The sequence below is a fragment of the Ipomoea nil genome, unplaced genomic scaffold (assembly GCF_001879475.1).
Source record: "Ipomoea nil cultivar Tokyo-kokei standard unplaced genomic scaffold, Asagao_1.1 scaffold1416, whole genome shotgun sequence".
NCBI lineage: Eukaryota > Viridiplantae > Streptophyta > Magnoliopsida > Solanales > Convolvulaceae > Ipomoea > Ipomoea nil.
The window spans coordinates 1,625,801-1,645,155 of NW_017617844.1; the positions used below are offsets into that span (position 1 = coordinate 1,625,801).

At 38.6% G+C, this 19,355-nt stretch overlaps 1 protein-coding gene across 3 annotated transcripts; it reads left to right on the forward strand.

Annotated features, from left to right (window-relative positions):
* Window positions 1-2,079: 2,079 nt before the first annotated feature.
* LOC109187093 (diphthine--ammonia ligase) lies at window positions 2,080-10,227 on the forward strand. Of its 3 annotated transcripts, none has more exons than XM_019337241.1 (13): window positions 2,080-2,256; window positions 2,409-2,590; window positions 2,719-2,809; window positions 3,285-3,364; window positions 4,141-4,366; window positions 4,462-4,494; window positions 7,234-7,316; window positions 7,408-7,480; window positions 7,640-7,991; window positions 8,126-8,457; window positions 8,697-9,034; window positions 9,263-9,617; window positions 9,750-10,227. In XM_019337241.1, the coding sequence occupies exons 4-13, from the start codon at window positions 3,321-3,323 to the stop codon at window positions 9,963-9,965; spliced, it is 2,052 nt and encodes a 683-aa protein (XP_019192786.1). In that variant the 5' UTR covers window positions 2,080-2,256; window positions 2,409-2,590; window positions 2,719-2,809; window positions 3,285-3,320; the 3' UTR covers window positions 9,966-10,227. The 3 variants fall into 3 exon arrangements, with proteins under 3 accessions (XP_019192786.1, XP_019192785.1, XP_019192787.1); XM_019337240.1 differs by having other exon boundaries at window positions 2,719-2,790; XM_019337242.1 differs by lacking the exons at window positions 2,080-2,256; window positions 2,409-2,590; window positions 2,719-2,809; window positions 3,285-3,364 and having other exon boundaries at window positions 4,187-4,302.
* The last annotated feature ends 9,128 nt before the right edge of the window (window positions 10,228-19,355 follow it).

The window sequence follows — 19,355 nt, forward strand, 5'->3', positions numbered from 1 at the left end:
GTGATCTGGAAGCAACCTGTTTCCTCTTCTTGGCTGGAACAACAGTAGGAGGTTGCTCATTCTGTTGATTCTCAACAGTTTGGGCTTCCACCCCTGAAGGTCCATCAATTGAGGAGTTGGGAGGTTGACTACCAGGCATACTGATATTATCCATCTAAAAATGGTGAACTATCAGTACACACAGCAGGATTCATAAGCATTCCAGAATCATACACATTTTGTGTCATCATTAAACAGGAATGCATTATTAATTAAAGGGCATTATTCAATACAAAATTACAAATATACAAATACAATTAAGGGAATACATCCATAAACTTACAAAGAAATCCAGATTCAGGGATATATTTTAAATATCCAGATGAATCAGAGACTGTTATAACATAAAAGCAGCTCATTTCATCAACATCATTATAAGAATTTCTATGGGGCTTCCACCAATTTAAGCCTTTAAGAGACATTATAAGTTTATAACACTCTAATTTATAAGACTCTTATAAGTTATAACAGTCAGTGCTTCCACCAGAATATGAATAAAAGTTATGAAATCAAGATACAATCTGGAACTTCTCAACAGATTGACTTAATCACAGTCCACAGAAATCAAAGAATCATAGAAACCATAATCAAGTATCATAACATCACAAACAAGGGACAAGTGATATACAATCTGGAACTTCTCAACAGATTGACTTAATCACAGTCCACAATTCAAATTTATCACAATGACACAGTCAGTGCTTCCACCAGAAATCCAGAATGTCACACAACATATCACACATTCATAGATTCTGAAATCAATTTTATAACACTAGGGTTTCAATAAAAAGTCAGTGATTCCACCACATTATCACAGAGACACAAAATAGATCACAAATTCGCAATAAACTCAGAGCAATATGCCAATAACTTTAAGAAATAACTTTTACAAAACTAGGGTTTGCAGTAACAACTAACAAAGTCAGTGCTTCCACTACAATATCACAGAGACCACATAATACATCACAATAAATTTAAGAACTGCAAATATATAAAAATAGGGTCAGCGAGTTACTTCTTTTCTCACAAATACCCCGGAGAACGAGGGCTTCAGGCCTTCAGTTTACTGGAAGTCGACGACACCACTAGTCCACCACAGCACCACGTCCACGACCACCACAACACCACTACACCAGTCAGGGCCTCAGGGCTTCCACCAGTGACCAATGTTTCGTCGTCTATAACAGAACCAACCGGACAAGGAGAGTATAGACTACAAAGAAGGTAGTCTTTGTCTAGTAGAGAAGAGAGAACTGAGGAGTGAGGACTAAAATCGCAAGGTGCGACTGCGCAGAGAACCAGAGAGAACTCAGAGAATGAGAGAAGACAGAAGAGAAGCTCTCGTCTGGAAACCCTAGCAAGAGAAGAGAATCAAGAGACTGACTGCGCAAATGTGAAGTTCTACGTAACAACATATATATTAGGGGTCGTTTGGTTCACGGAATGTCAAATTACCTTAGGGAATGTTAGATTGCTGGGAATGTTAGATTACTGGGAATGTTAGATTCCTGTGTTTGGTTAAAATTGGGGTATGTAATATAATCATGTTTGGTTTAGGGTTATCTTTTATACACACTATAATATCCTTAAGATAACCAATGTTATCTTACATTACCTAAGATTTTGAAGGGAATCACATTCCCTTCAAAACCCTATGTGGAGGGAATGTGACATTCCTTGGGAATGTTAAATTCCCTAAGATAATATGAAACCGGAATGTGAGCTTTGGAATGTCACATTCCCTTGGTTATGTTATATAACCTGAACCAAACGCCCCCTAATATCCTTAAGATAACCAATGTTATCTTACATTACCTAAGATTTTGAAGGGAATCACAGGGGAATGTTAGATTCCCTAAAATAATATGAACCGAACACCGGAATGTGAGCTTTGGAATGTCACATTCCCTTAGTTATGTTATATAACCTGAACCAAACGCCCCCTAAATTTCTTGATTTGAGCAAATGATCTAGATTAATTCGCACTAGAACCACCCCTTTACAATATAACCTCAAAGTATATATAAAAATTATCAAACCCTAAACCCCAAATTCCCAATTCTAATTTCATTTCTACGCAGTCTGCAGCCACTCCACTCTCCACTATCCAGCCAGCCACGCAGCAACGCAGGACGTCTGGAACGCAGGTTAAGCAGCGAGTCAGCGACGGCCGACGGGCGGGAACGGTGACTTCCAGTTCCTGCAAATGCACAAGAGGTATTTATTCCTAACTCCAGTTACTGTGTTAGTGTGTTTGTTCGCTGGAACCGCTGCGGCCTGCCGGCTGCCGGATGCTGCTGCGGGTGATGATGAGGTAATCCTTTTGTGTTTTATGTTTTATTGTTGATTGTTAATATATGTTATAATAGGAGTCAAATGGAGACAACCAATGAAACTGAAGCTTCCTGCTCGTAAAACCCTACCATTTCGGCGCCACCATTTTCATATCCGACAAACTCATCAGCTGTGAACTATGAAGGTGGTGGCTTTAGTTAGCGGCGGCAAAGACAGCTGCTATGCTATGATGAAATGCATACAGTACGGCCACGAGGTTCTCACCCTCCTCTTTCTCTCCCCCACCCCCACTCCCCTCTCCCCCTCTCTGTATATGTATTTGGTGTTTGTATGGTCATGACATCATGTGTTGATAAGAAGATTTTTTATCACGGCTGATTTCAGATAGTTGCATTGGCGAATTTAATGCCGGCTGATGATGCACAGGACGAGCTTGACAGCTACATGTATCAAACTGTGAGCTTCAGATTATATTGTTAGATACTTCGTCTCTCTTTACAGCATTTTTGATACAAAGTCCCCTTTCCTTCAATTTAGTAGCTTTTGGTCATGGAGGATTTCAGAAATTCAACTTGAATATTAATTTAAAACTTAATAATTTTAGTACCATTCTAACAAAGTAAAAATAAAAAGAAACACACAACTGTGTGTGTGTGTGTATTAGTGATTAAAAGTTTGCACACACAGTTGTGCTGACTGTTTGATACTTAGAAGTTAGAATTGAGCACGGGAAGTGAGATTTGAGAATGGCTAAAAAGGGCCTGTATGTGTAATTGTAATTATGTTTATTCTTTTCATTACTTTCTATGAAGTTGCCTCAATTTAATGTGAAAATGACTGATGCCCAGATGATGGAAATTAATGTTCATGAGCTATGAATTAACAGATTCTTTATTACTGTTGCGATTGGTATGTTTTCCTGATGGTATGATTTTTGAACTGTTCTGCAGGTTGGGCATCAGATAGTTGTCAGCTATGCAACATGCATGGGAGTGCCATTATTTCGAAGGAGAATAAAAGGATCCACAAGGCAAGCCTTTTAAGTAGAATGTTTGTTTGTTTTTGATTTTGTTTTTAATTTTTAAATTTGGGTAAAAGCACATAGCCAGTTGTGTTACACAATGTGTTCCTTATATCAATTGTTGAGGGGCCAAGTGATCCTCTTTTCATGCAAGAGCATCGTTGAAAAAATCGCTAGGCACTCCTCGGGCGCCTGGGCGCTCGTGTATTTTATTATTATTTTAAAAAATTTTGTTTAATTTTATTTTTATTTTTTAAAGACTTGATAATTATAAACTATTTAATACTTTAATAGTTAATACTAAAATATTAAATATTAACCTAAAAAACATCTAGGGTTTGAACGATTTAGAGTTATTTCGCTCAAAATGACGTCGATTTGAGCAAAATAGCCCATTAAACAAAACAAAAAAGGAACAATAGCTAATCGGCAGCCTAGGCGGTCGGCGCCTAGTCGGCTGGCCGCCAGACCACCAATTATGGTGATATGCTAGGTGGCCGGCCGGCGCCTAGCGCCAATGCGCAATTTTTGCAACACTGGCAAGAGCTATGAAAGATATCATATATCTACTACCCTATCATCTACCTTGGTAATGTTTATATTGTCTCATTGCTAAATTTTCTAAAGTGAGTAATTTCATATCTCTGGTTAGTTTAAAATTGTTCCACTGAAAGAATATATAAACATAATCTAACTTTAGGATATCTCCAAGAATGCATGTATTGCAAGGAAGATGTTTGGCATAGCTTTTCCCCATTTTATAGACTTATGTTGGATTTTCACAGGAATTATGGCCTTAGCTACAGCTTGACTCCTGGTGATGAAGTTGAAGACATGTTCATCTTGTTGAATGAAGTAAAACGACAGATACCTGATGTTGCAGCAGTGTCTTCTGGTGCAATTGCATCTGACTACCAAAGACTTCGAGTTGAAAGTGTATGTTCAAGGTTAGGACTTGTTTCATTGGGATATTTATGGAAGCAAGATCAATCATTACTTCTTCACGAAATGGTAATTTGTTCTATTATAAATCACAATAATGAAAATTCTAACTCCCAAGCTGCAAATATTTACTGAAATTTTGCTTTTTTCTTGCCATTTTTCAGATAAGAAGTGGTATTGTTGCAATTATAGTTAAGGTAGAGATGCCCCTTTTCCCTTTTTCTTGTAATTCTTTTGTTATTTCTGATTTGCATTATCTCGGTTTTGTTTATAGGAAACATTTTTCATTATTTTTGTATCTTCATTATTCTTCAAAGAGACTTAAGGTTATAGTGCTGATGTTGCTGCTTATAGTTGTTTATGACAGCAATGAACACAATGTTGAATGTTGTCATTTATCCTAACTCCCAAAATAAAGATTTTACAACTTGTATTGCCAAGTAAAGATCATACAAAATTTATAAACAATAAAAGGCCAAGGATATATCTAAATTCATAGCAAAAGCAGACGTACTAGCCAAAACAAATTTTACATCTATCTGGAGATGATCCTAATTGTGTCAGAACAGGTTCTGCCACTTAATCCTGATAGTCAAAAGACTTCTCTTTTGGAGGTAGAACAAGACAACTAGGTGATGCAAATGTTAGCTTTGTTCAGTTGAACTCCTCTGGACCCACACCTACCCAAACAAATGCTATGTATGTGTTCTCTAAAAATAAAGAGTATTTGGGATCTCAACCTGACAAAGCAAATGTGACCTCTGCCTGATCTTAATAGTGAATTTCTGGAAATAAACCTTAGGCAACTAACTGTTAAGAGTCCACATTGATAAAATAAGAGAGAATATATGGGTTTATAAGGCCATGAGTTAGACTAGCTAATTGATTGGATTCAATCTTTTAGTGTGGTTTGGCCCATGTGTATTATTGCCCAATTAGTGACCCTAGCCCAATCTTAGATTATAACACTAACCTAAAGTTTTGCTCTAGTTCTATTTCTAGCACAAACAACATTGTTAAAGCAGCATTTGCTGAAAGCACCCTTGAAGTCATAGAAAGCATTCCAGTGAATGTAAAGATGCTAATTTCAAGCAAACAAATAGAAGGTTGACTGTAAATTTCACTTTCTCTGGGTTCAGGAAATCCTAGACTCATTAGGACCAAAGGAGCTTTGTCTTTCTTCTTTGGGGGTGTAGAATGGTGAAGGAGGTTCTGAGATGCCTGATAAGTTGGATCCATTATTGCTATCTCTTTCTTTTAAACAAAGAAAAGGTCACCTTGCAAATTAAAATTGGAAATCTAGGTTGAATGATCGTAGTCTTGATGTTGATACTAATAGGTCAAAGTGTCAAACTGGGTTTTGAACTCTACTACAGATGCATGGGAGGGTCCTGACAATGGATTTTAGGATGTAATAGTATTGATGCTCTATGGAATACCAGAATTGCAGATGACTTGCAATCTAGGTTAAGCTTTTCTAGCATGAACTATGCCTGCAGTGAGAAGAAGCAAGTTTTTGGAGCATGTGAACAGTGATCTGTTTTTTCCTTATTTCTGTACTGCCTAGCCTGCAGTACAAGCCAGAGGATTTGCTTTCTCTTAATCTTGGAAGCACTTTTTGGACTGGACTTTCTTGAGGGGAAGTTTGGTTCATTGATCATGGTAGACTTCAGCAGGTTATTTCTGCACTCTAATCTGCTGAGAACCAGTACTTGCATAAATTATACTAGCAGTAGAACTGTAAAAGTAGAACCTACTGAAGATAATATAAATTTGGATTATGTTGGAGCTGCAAATAATCCAGCAAAAAAACTGGATGTTAATTTGGTGAAAGGAAACTTGAGTGGGAAAATGTGAAACTTGTAGAAATTTAGGTCACACAGAAATTAGCTGAGAAAAAAGATCAATAATATCCAATGTTGAAAAAATCGCTAGGCGCTCTCTAGGCGCCTGGGGACCGCCTAGGGCGCCTAGGAGGCCGACCGCGGCGCCTAGGCGCGATTTTTGCAACACTGATAATATCTTAACCTGTCCAGGAAACTAATCACAAAACTAGCATGATTGATGATGTGGCATTGTATCGATCTGTTGGAAAGGTTGTAGCATCATAAGAGATTTCCTTTTCTTCTACTCTGCTAGTTCCTCTGACCCCAGAAAAGGTGTACACTACAATACTGCCTACCTTTCTAGTGCTGTCTGTATATGGAAAGTTATCTATAATCAATATGAATGCTCGGTTCATAATAAATGTCATGTTGGTAAGAACGAAGTAGATCATGAAAGCAGGCATGATTTCAAAAGATGCAAATTCCTCTGTGAAATATTATAATGTATCAGGTTCCAAGGTAGATGTTTGTGAGTCAGAGGGTGTAAGTGTTGAAGGCTTGAAAACTTCCATGGTTCCACCTTAAAACCAGTTAGTCTATGTTGGTTGCAAGTGGTGAGGGATCTGTCAGTGATGCAGAACACATAAATGTATCAGCGGATATAGAATAATAATCTTTCTGTTCTGATTATGAATCAGATAATCATCATGCTTTTTCTGTTCATATTGGTAAACAGTGGCAAAAGAAGATGAATATGAAGATGGTGAAGTCTGAGACCCAACAGTGTGGTCAATAGCATGGGTCAATATTGTTGCTTTTTAATGTGTACAATGTTGTTATTTCTTGTTCCAGCTATTGCACGTCATGCCTAAATGTATGTTTCTTTGTGAAATGAGCTTTTCTCTTTTGATTTGAGAAGTGTTATTTCTTGTTCTAGCTGTTGCATGCCATGCCTAAATGTATGTTTCTTTGTGAAGTGAGCTTTTCTCTTTTGATTTCAGAAGTGTTATTTCCTGTTCTAGCTGTTGCATGCCATGCCTAAATGTATGTTTCTTTGTGAAGTAAGCTTTTCTCTTTTGATTTGGGAAGTGTTATTTTTCCCCCTGCTAGGTTGCAGCTATTGGATTGGACCCCTCAAAGCACTTGGGGAAGGAAATTGCATACCTGGATACCCATCTTCACAAACTAAAAGAGTATCAAGATCACTGAAAAGAGTAAAAGTTTAAAGTTGCATTTCTATTCCCAAAATGTTGATATATTTTCTTTTTTCCCTTAACTTCTCAGGCTCTATGGAATAAATGTTTGTGGTGAAGGTGGAGAGTATGAAACATTAACTCTTGATTGTCCCCTCTTCAAAGTGTGCTCCCTTCCTCCCTCTCTCTTTCTAGCATTTCTTATAGACACTCCTACTAAGTGATTCTTATAAAATAGTCAATTAAGTTAGTCCCTAACAATCTAATGACACTCAATGTCCTCCCTTTGTCCTTTTTCGTCATAAACTCTATCTGTCTTGCAGAATGCTCGAATTGTGCTAGATGAATTTCAAGTTATCTTGCATTCTTCAGATTCCATAGCTCCTGTTGGGATTCTTCATCCATTATCATTTCATTTGGAAAAGAAGCTGGACTCATTATCATCAAGTGATTCTAATGGAGGTACTAGTCTCTATCTAGGAGATATCAGTACAGTGTATGAAGTGCTAGAAGAACACCAACAAAATTGTGAAGTTAATCAAGCTATGAGCAAACTCATTGATGTAACCCCTGAAAAGTATGATGCTATGAAAGAGAATCTCAAAATTTCAAAATCCCGAAAGGATGATATATATTCTATTTCTTGCTGGTTGCAGCACTTTGAAACTTCAACAAGTAAGATGTACATTTACTTTGTGTATAGAGAATGTTTTGGAAGCTTTTACTTTTGTTTTCCCATCTGTCTAATTCTGCTTTGTTTAGTTGGTTGAACTTTTTAATCTCAGTGTTTTTAGCATTGTGATTGCCAGGCTTACAGGTGGATCTGGAGGTTGTTCTCATGGAAATTGAAACACAACTTGCTAAACATGGTTGCTCTTGGGAAAATGTACTTTATATCCATCTATATATTGCTGATATGAATGAATTTTCTACTGCAAATGAAACATATGTGAGATTCATCACTCAAGAGAAGTGTCGTTTTGGTGTACCATCAAGGTCCACGATTGAACTTCCTTTGTTGCAAGTTGGTTTAGGGAGGGCCTATATGGAAGTCTTGGTGGCACAAGATCATAGCAAAAAGGTTTTGCATGTACAGAGTATATCTTGCTGGGCGCCTAGCTGTATTGGTCCATACAGTCAGGTTATAAACCCTTAATGGCATCTCATCTCCATTGCTTTTGATCTTTTAATTAAGATGTTGTTTTTGACCCTCAAAGTCCTCCTTTAAGGGTTACCCTCTACAATGATTTTCATATGAGCCGATCACCTACAAGCATTTGTTTACTTCTTTCTTTGTTTTGAATTACACGTAAAAGAATTACACTTGATCTTCTTTTTAGTGGATAATTGGTAAAACTTTTTTTGGATGCTGTGCTGCAGGCAACTTTACACAAGGATATACTCTACATGGCTGGTCAGTTGGGACTTGACCCGCCAACAATGTTGCTTTGTAAAGGAGGGCCAACTGCAGAACTTCAGCAAGCACTCGAAAACAGTGAAGCAATAGCAAGGAGCTTCAACTGTTCAATATCGACATCAGCTATACTTTTCATCATCTACTGCTCAGCTTGCATTGAAAGATCAGACAGAACTGTTATTGAGAATGAGATGACCAGAGTCCTTGGGGAAATGAAGTTAGACCAATTGAATACTAGAAGAATTTCAAAAGTGTTGGATCCCATTTTCCTTTATGTCCTTGTTCCTGATCTTCCAAAAAGGTTAGCCATGCCTAAATGATCTATGTTTCATCGTTTCCTCATACATTTTTTCTATTATCTTTCCCTTTTTTGGGTGTAGAAAGGGAAGTGATTTTATATAGTATCCATGTCTGCCACATCTAAGATCTGGCATTTGCTTCAATTAATATTTTATAAAATAGAGAAATTTAATTTAATATCATACTATTGCTGAATATTATTGATTATTCATGTTGTGTACTTGTGTAGAGCTCTTGTAGAAGTCAAGCCAATGCTTTTTCTGGCAGAACATGCACAAGCTCCACCTAGAGAAATTATGCACGATCCATCTGCATTGCAAAGTTACTGGGGTTTCCAGTACGAAACGTGGCATGACAACTGCCTTCAGAAATGTAGCATTGAGGGACAAGTATGCGCCGCTATTCTGTCTGTTACCGAAGAACTTGCTCAGAATATCTGTTCCAAATCTATACCCACGGTCACCGGTGATGGGGACTTAAACATCCTTGTGAAGGAGGATCAATTGAAAAGAATTGCACAATTCTGCATCTATCGTCTTGATAAAATCCTTCTGGAAAATAATCTGTCTTGGGACGACGTATTGGTTAGTCATTCTCTATCACAAATGCACCTCTTAGAAGACGAAAAGAATCCCTTCCAATTCACTTCATTTAGGTTCATCCTATTGATATTTATTTTCTTTGTGCTCTTACACACCTATTCCTCTCCTCTGCAGAATTTCAGAGTCTATTTTACAACAAGGCTCAACATCTCTCACGGAACAGTCTCTGAGATCTTCGCTAATGTATTCAGTGAATTCGCGCAAATAAGGCAGGGAGTAGAGATTACGACTGAGCCCATCTTCAACCTCGTTCCCGTGGTAGGTACTGGAAAGTTTGCTTCATCCATGGATGATATTATCACTTGTGAGCTAATTTCCAGAAAATTATAGCAGCCTCCTATTTAAGTGTGTATTTCTGATTCGATAAAAAGAGTCTACTATGATCACCTTAGCAAGTCAATACGAAATTGCCCTGTTGATTTTTCTTCTTTAATGCATCAAACATCTGATTACTAAGTTATATGTTGCTTTTGGCAGTAGTATGAAAGGTGTTTTGCTTGGAGTTGTGAAAATAGTGTAAAAGTATTTACCAGTGGTTGTGATATGTAACTTGAATGCTAATGAAGATGAAGCACATTTTCAGACATGCATTCATTCAACATAGCAGCAAAACATAAATTGCACCATTTAAGAGACAAGACCTCCCAACCTTTTTATCTCTTATGCCCTGTTTGATTTGATTCGTAGAAAAGAATTGAGAAGGAATTGATTGAATTTAAATTGTAGAGTTAATAATCAAAATGGTCCCTCGACTATGTCGTAATTATCAATTTAGTCCTCGATTACCATTCTTATTCAATTAAGTCCTCAACTATACATTATTTACTTAATTTAGTCCTCTGTTAATGTATCTGTTAATAATGAGGGCAAAAGTGTTATTTTATCCATCTCCTCTCTTTGCTTTGAGGACTCCAGTATATTTCTGTCATTTTATCCCTCTGATGCATCGCAGCCGTCTTCCGCCTCTGCAACTTTAACACGTACAGTATTTAATTAAATAATTAACCTGTCTTCACCTCCACTAGACCTATGGAGGCGACATTCAATATGAGATCCCTAGCATGAAAAGGTTTGCCTCTGAAATCATTATTTATTCATTGTATGAGATCTATGTTGTGGGCATTGCACAATTGTTATCCAGAGATTGAAACAGTTTTTGCTTTGGAGAGACAAAGGTCAGTGTTCGGTTGAAACATATTTACATTGTATCTCTTCCACCCAGGCTTAGAAGTTAGAACAAGAGCAATGGAGTCCTCAAAGTTTGTGGAGTCCTCCCTTTCTGCAAATCAGAATGTGGATGTTCTCCGCGAATTGAAGGAGATGATATATAATGGATGTAATTGTATAATGATTGTTCAATATTTTGCATGCACCTGGGACGCAGGTCAGGGGGAGATTTTGTTGGAGGCCAGGGGAAAAATAGTCTGGTGGACGCTCAAATCCAAGGTCAATATGACTGTGATATATGCAAAATGAGGTTTGATGTGTTGGGAACATTTAAGAGTTAGGCTTTGTCCCACATTGCTTAGCTACCTCACTATCTCTCACTATTTAAGCTACCACCTATTTTAAAAGGCTTGAAGTGTTATGAAGAGGAAACAAGGGGAGATCCCGCGCGCGCCGCCGCCATCGCACGTGCGGTGTGGTGGGGTCAACATTTTGTTCCGCACATTAATTTTAACCCTTATTTTTAAGGAGTTTTGACCACCTTGTCCGCACACTAATCACAAACTGTGAACGTGTGTGGTGCTCCTTCCCTTGCTCTCTGTTGTGGGCCCGGGGATATGTGAACGCGTCACTGGGCGGTGGACGGGGCTTGGGGGAACAGACGACTTGGATGACCTTGATTTCCCTATGATTGCAGTAGCAGTTAAGGAAATAAGGATAAATAGAAAAAGAATGAAGAGTTTTGGAGTTCTTCCTCTCCCAAATTGCATTAGACAATTTCTGATTTCTTAGACAAAAACAATGGTGATTTGAACTCAAAAAAGCTACCCAATAAATACCTAAGGAACTTAACGTTCACCTCCACCTAATTAGGACTTTCAAAAAACAACTTAACAACCTTAACAAACTAAAGGAAATCAAAAGGGAAAAACATAATATAAATAGCCGTTAAATGTTTAGCTTTCAATTGCCTGTGCTTGTTTCCTGCGTCTGTGGTACGTTCTTCCGATGAATGCATCACTCTCCCTCTTTGTAGCGTTTTCCTTGGATGGTAATGAAGGAGGTGTTAATACTTCCAGTATATAAACACACTCCATCATTGCATAATCCACACGCTGAACCTTCATTCTGCCTGAGAAATCTGAACATTATTGTTCGTGTGTAATCTGTGTTTTCCTGTCGGGAGCATGCGATACCCTAGTCGCAAATGCTTTTAAGAGAGTGTTAATACACACGCCACAGATATAAGCTTTTCCACAATATTTCCCAGTCCACTTCCGTCAAGTTTTACATGAAACTTTGCTTCAGTTTTCGACATTGTTGATTTCCGCATACGGGTTCCAACAGTTAAAAGCATTTGTGCTTCAACAATGTCGAATACACATTCAGTTTTTGACACTGTTGATTTCCGCATACGGGTTCCAACAGTTAAAAGCATTTGTGCTTCAACAATGTCGAATACACATTCAGATATTACTCCAGTTGAAACTCTCACGGGGGGTTTGAACTACAGGAGATGGGCTGGCAAAGTGATGATGATTCTGGAATCCAAAGATGTAGACTATGTCATCTTTGAGGATTCTGAGAAGTATACTGAGGCAGTTGTGCAGGCTCCTGCTCAAACTGACGAAATTGCTCAAACAGACAAGCAGGCCTCCTCTGCGGATTCAACAGCTCCGAAGACGACTCAAGTGCAGGCTTCTACAACTCTACAGACAACTCGGACGAAATTCGAGAAAGATAATAAAACTGCACGCGCAGAAATTCTTCAACGAGTGAGTAATCCTCTGTTCGACATATATTCGCCGCACCGGTCTGCCAAAGTGATATGGGAGCTAATGAAAGCCAAGTTTGGCGTTGATGACGTTGGAAGGCGAAAATATGCTGTGAATCGGTGGCTGCACTTCGTGATGACAGACGACAAACCAATTACGGAACAGGTACACGACTTTGAGAACCGGGTAGCTGATATGAAATCAGAAGGAGCTGTGGTAAACGATGCCTTTCTGACTGACGCATTGGTTGATAAGCTGCCTGATTCGTGGCTAGACTTCAAGAACAAGACGAAGCACGAACTGAAGAATCACACTCTGCAGCAGCTAATCAACACTATCAATATAGAAGAAGAGAACTGATTGGTTCAAAAATCTGGTAATTTTTCTGATAGTATTAAAGCTAATGTAGTTGAAATGGGTGGGGTTTTGACAGGTCAAAGTCTGGGGAAGGTGCCATAAACCAAAAGAAAATTTCAAAACCAAACAATAATAACTGTGTGAAAAACGGGAAAGTTCAGAAAAAAGGAAAAAATAACAAAGAATGTTATATTTGTGGAAAAGTGGCCACAAAGCTGCACAATGTTATCACCGGAAGGGCTCAACGAACCAGACAGGTCAAAAACCAAGTGGTGAAGGGCAAAAGAATCAAGCAAACATGGTGGAAAATTCAGAAGATACCGAAATGGTAGCAGCGGTGATAACTAAAGCAAATATGGTAGAAGATCCAGATGAGTGGGTTGTGGACACGGGAGCATCTTGTCATTTCTGCAACAACAAGGACCTGTTCAAGGTGCTCGAGCTCAACACCGGAGATGAACAAGTCTTTATGGGGAACTCCAGCATCTCTAAGGTAAGTGGTAGAGGAAAAATTGAGTTAATGCTTTATTCCGGAAAGCTTCTGTTATTGCAAAATGTGCTTTATGTTCCTTCCCTGCGTTGAAACCTAATTTCCGGAGGCCTATTGAATAAGGCTAGAATAAAAATGGTTTTTGAGTCTGACCGCTTGGTTCTGACTCACTTTGGGAAATACCTGGGAAAGGGATATTTTTGTGCTGGCCTTTTTGTGTTAGATGCTTCTGTAGCTAGAAATCAGGTTGCTTTAGTAGGCTCAACTAATTGTGATTTCATTTCAAACAATGTTGCTAACAATAAAGCTTCCTCTTCTGCATATATAGTTGTTTCTTTAAATCTTTGGCATGATAGATTAGGACACGACACTAAATGCTTAAACAGACTAAAAAGCATGAATTTGTTGCCAAAATGATCAAATGAAGCATGCACACAATGTGAAATTTGCGTTGAATCTAAATTTGCTAGAAGTTCGTTTTCAACAGTATGTAACCGAAAAAATCTGTTTTAGAACTAATTCACACGGACTTAGCTGATTTCAAAACCACTGAAAGTAGAGGTGGAAAACGTTACTACATTACGTTTATTGATGATTTTTCGCATTTCACAAAACTTTATCTATTGAGATCAAAAGACGAAGCTGAACAGAAGTTTGTGGTTTTTAAAATTGAAGTTGAAAACCAATTAGACAAAAAGATAAAAAGGCTTCAATCCGATAGAGGGGGAGAATATGAATCTAATTCTCTTAGAACTTTGTGTGAAAATTCTGGCATTATTCATGAAGTTACAGCACCGTACACTCCCCAACAAAATGGCATTGCTGAGAGAAAAAATCGAACTCTCAAAGAGATGATTAATGCAATGTTAATCAGCTCAGGTGCTCTGGACTCTTTGTGGGGGGAAGCTGCTATAACAGCAAACCACATTCTAAATAGAGTACCGCACAAAGGGTTTGATAAAACACCCTATGAACTGTGGAAGGGGCATGCCCCAAACCTTAATTACCTGAGAGTGTGGGGCTGCTTAGCAAAAGTAGGACTGCCGTCCTTCAAAAGGCCCAACTTGGGACCTAAAACTATAGATGCCATCTTTGTTGGGTATGCTGAGAACAGTGCTGCATACAGATTCATGTACTTAGAAAATCGTACAATGTCTGAAGCTAAAGATGCCATTTTCTTTGAAACAGTCTTTCCTATGAAAACACCTTATCCCTCATCTGATGTTAGCTTTCAACAAAATTCTTCTGACTCTTTTCCGAGTTTCTCAAACACCCCTGAGGAACCAAAAAGGAGTAAAAGAGCTAGAATAGAGAAAAATTTTGGTTCTGATTTCATAACGTACTTGACAGAATTGAAAGACATAAATGAGATTTGTGATCAATTCATATGACAATTAGTACTAGAAGAAGAACTAAAAACCTTTCAAGAAGCTATGCGCTCGGTAGATTCCACATTGTGGAAAGATGCTGTTAAAAATGAATTAGACTCTATACAGTCAAATCACACTTGGGAGTTGGTTAATCTACCAAGAGGTTGCAAACCTATCGGTTGCAAATAGATTTTTAAAAGGAAGTTGAGACCAGATGACTCAATTGAAAGGTTCAAAGCCAGACTAGTGGCAAAAGGCTACACTCAGAAATTCGGTGAGGATTATTTCTTTACTTACTCACCGGTAACAAAAATAGCAACCATTCGTGTTCTATTTGCTTTGGAATCTTTACACAGGTTGTTAGTTCACCAGATGGATGTGAAGACTGCGTTTCTCAATGGTGAACTAGAAGAAGAAATCTACATGGAACAACCTCCCGGATGTGTAGATCCTGGTCAAGAAGGGAAAGTATGAAGACTCAAGAGATCTCTGTATGGCTTGAAACAAGCCCCCAAGCAGTGGTATGAAAAATTTCATAAAACTTTATTAGACCTGGATTACACTACTAACCGGTCAGATGCTTGCTTATATACTAAAGAGATAAAGTCTAGCATTGTGATCATCTGTCTCTATGTAGATGACATGTTGATTTTTAGCCCTAATATTGAGGCTATAAAAGACACGAAAAGAAATCTATGTGATAAATTCGACATGAAAGATCTAGGGGAAACCGATGTGATACTTGGGATAAAAGTCACAAAAACCAAGGAGGGTTACCTCTTATCTCAAGGTCATTATATGGAGAAACTTCTAAAGAAGTTTGGGAGTTATGATGTAACTCCAGCCAAGACCCCTTATGATCCCAGTGTAAAATTATCAAAGAACATAGAGAATAGTGTGTCACAAGAAGAGATGCAAAAATAATCAGTAGTCTGATGTTTCTCATGAACTATACTAGACCCGACATTGCATACGCAGTAAACAAACTCAGTCGCTATACCCACAACCCGAGTGTCTCACATTGGGATGCACTAAAACGGGTACTAAGATACCTGAGAGGCACTGTAGACTGGGGCCTAGACTACAAAGGGTCTCCAGCTGTACTAGAAGGGTATTGTGATGCGAACTGGGTAAACGGTGGCGATGATGCAAGCTCAACAAGTGGATATGTATTCACTATGTGTGGAACCGCTATCTCATGGAAGTCATCAAAACAATCTTGCATTGCCAGATCAACGATGGAAGCTGAATTTATAGCTTTAGATCTAGCAAGCCAGGAAGCAGAGTGGCTGAGAAACCTACTGGCAGACGTGCTGTTGTGGGGGTGTCCAGCACCTGCCGTCCCGATACACTGTGACTCACAAACTGCCATCTGTGTTGCGCAAAACAGTGTCTACAATGGCAAAAGAAGACACATAAGAGTCAGACATGAGTCTGTGAGGCAGTTAATGTTGAATGGGGGTAATCACAATGGAGTTTGTGAGATCTGAAAAGAATATAGCAGACCCCTTCACGAAAGGTCTAAATCGTAAGACCGTCCTTGATACTTCAAGGGAGATGGGTTTGAAACCAAATGAGGTAAGAAATTCATGATGCACCACATGTGTTGGGCATATGAGATCACGGAAAGACTTACAAAACTGTAAAGAACAGTGACAAATATGTAGCCTATTACAGGTAGTCTATGCAGAGGTAGACTTGACAGATTGAAATGTCTATATGTAGAGATAGACGAAACAGGGATTATTACAAAGTTAATGAGTGCAACTAAGTTCAAAACTCGACTGACCGATGAGTTCAAGATCAAATTCACTTCCGGGAAAGGGTTACTTGGTTCCACTACATGTCAGTTCAAGTTTTATACACTGGTATGGAAATTAAGTCTGGTGTACACTCAGGTTGGTACGGTATAGCATTGCCACTTTAAATGTGTGGGGGATTGTTGGGAACATTTAAGAGTTAGGCTTTGTCCCACATTGCTTAGCTACCTCACTATCTCTCACTATTTAAGCTACCACCTATTTTAGAAGGCTTGAAGTGTTATGAAGAGGAAACAAGGGGAGATCCCGCGTGCGCCGCCGCCATCGCACGCGCGGTGTGGTGGGGTCAACATTTTGTTCCGCACATTAATTTTAACCCTTATTTAAAGGAGTTTTGACCACCTTGTCCGCACACTAATCACAAACTGTGAACGTGTGTGGTACTCCTTCCCTTGCTCTCCCTCTTTGTAGCGTTTTCCTTGGATGGTAATGAAGGAGGTGTTAATACTTCCAGTATGTAAACACACTCCATCATTGCATAATCCACACGCTGAACCTTCATTCTGCCTGAGAAATCTGAACATTATTGTTCGTGTGTAATCTGTGTTTTTCTGTCGGGAGCATGCGATACCCTGGTCGCAAATGCTTTTAAGGGAGTGTTAATACACACGCCACAGATATAAGCTTTTCCACAATATTTCCCAGTCCACTTCCGTCCAGTTTTACATGAAACTTTGCTTCAGTTTTCGACACTGTTGATTTCCGCATACGGGTTCCAACATGATGAACTCTTATAGTATGCACGCCACCGCAAATTTTACCGGAATAGTCTAACGGGATACCGGAAACTAACGGCTACGTCTTACAGACGGAGTGATAATGAAGGATGGGTGTCAGTTCTGCTCCAAGATGTTCCACAAAAAGATTAGTTACGTTGCACACGCCATATAAGAAATCAGCCGATAGATGTGTTTGAACTAGAGATGGTGATAGAGGATGGTGTCTCGAGATAATCTAGTTGAAGCGGAGGACAGCTGCGATGCATCGGAGATAATCTAGTCGGAGGTGACAGATAATCGTGTATACAATATATTGTAGCGGTGTGAGGAAGGAGATGGATAAAATCACTGTTTTGCCCTCATTATTAACAGCCTACTAACATATACATTAACAGAGGACTAAATTAGGTAAATATTGTATAGTTAAGGACTTAATTGGGTAAGAATGATAGTTGAGGACTAAATTGGTAATTACGGCATAGTCGAGGGACCATTTTGGTTATTAACTCATTTAAATTCTATGAAAAAAAATTAGAGTTAATGCCATTTTTGGTCCTAGACTTATGGGGGCATGAACACTTTTCATCCTCCATAATAAAAATTGCCAATTTGTAGCCACACTTATTCGTCGTTGGACATTTTTAGTCCTCCGTCAGAAGTGCCGTTTGTTGACTGTGAAATTGAAGGGCGTTTATGTCATTTTATGTCTTCTTTTCCCTAAGCAGATCCCAACGAAAGTGGAGGTTTTCTCCGGTGGTGGTAGTCAGTGGCGGTTGCGGCTGTGAACAACGGGAGCAGCAAGGAGATCTTCTCCGGTGGTGGTAGTCGGTGGCGGTTGCGGCTGTGAACAACGGTAGCAGCAAGGAGATCCCATGGCAACGGTGATGAGCAGCAGGTGTTTGGCAGGCGATGAACAACGACAGCAGCAAAGAGAAAGCTCGTTGATTCACAGAGCTCAAATTCGCAACTCTAGATGCGAAATTGTTATTTATCAATTGAGGCTCAAATTTGCAGAAATAAAACAAAAAAAGATAGAAGAAAACCCATCATCAACAGGGAACTGCAAAAATAGGATTCACAGCCGACCATCTGATTCAAAAATAGAGCAGGGAACTGCAAAAATGAAAAAACCCAGATGGTTTCCTCCGGCGACCATCTAATTCAATTCACAACTCTAGATGCAAAAATTGTTATTTATCAATTGAGGCTCAAATTCGCAGAAATAAAACTAGAAAAGATAGAAAAATCCAGCATCAACAGGGAACTGCAAAAATTGTTATTTATCAATTGATGACTCCGTCGATGGGTCCGGATGAAAGCTCTTTAGCAACAGCAGTTTGCCACCACCACAGCTTCCTCACAGATGGGTCCGGATGAAAGCTCTTCAGCAATAGAGATTCGTCGTCGCCGCTGCCTCCTCACAGTTCAATTCATTGCTTCCAGCGGCCACCATCCTTTCTCTTACAACAAATATATGAACATTTTGAACAATAATCCAATGTATTTTGTTCATTTGACCTTATTTTTGTCTCCCATGTTCTTATTTCTGGAATAAAGAAGAAGAACACTCGAAAAGACTAAAAAGCCATTTATTTTAACAGTAAGAAAACGTAGAAACTAACGGAGGATTAAAATTGTCCAAGGATCAATAAGCGTGGCTACATAATGGCAATTTTTATTATGGAGGATGAAAAGTGTGCATGTCCCCATAAGTCTAGGACCAAAAATGACATTAACTCAAAAAATTAATTGGAATATTGATTTTATTATTTTGAATAATTAATATAAAGATTCAAATATTCGTATATAGTAAAGATATACGAGGGTAATATAATAATTGAACTGTCTACCTTTAGAACAAAAAAATTCTCCACTAATCAAATAAGGGTAAAATATGTATTTGCAAAATTCTCTTTGAAAAATATTTAAATATGTATTTCTCCTCAAATTTGAGGACAAAATTCTCTTTGAAAAATATTTTCTTGTGAATCAAACATGCAAATAGTGTTAGAGAAAAGGGTT

Coding starts and splice junctions, on each gene's coding strand:
- LOC109187093 (XM_019337240.1), top strand. CDS start 2,513: ATGAAGGTGGTGGCTTTAGTTAGCGGCGGCAAAGACAGCTGCTATGCT. Junction 7,481..7,639: donor TTGATTGTCCCCTCTTCAAA/GTGTGCTCCCTT, acceptor TCTGTCTTGCAG/AATGCTCGAATTGTGCTAGA. Junction 7,992..8,125: donor GCACTTTGAAACTTCAACAA/GTAAGATGTACA, acceptor TGTGATTGCCAG/GCTTACAGGTGGATCTGGAG.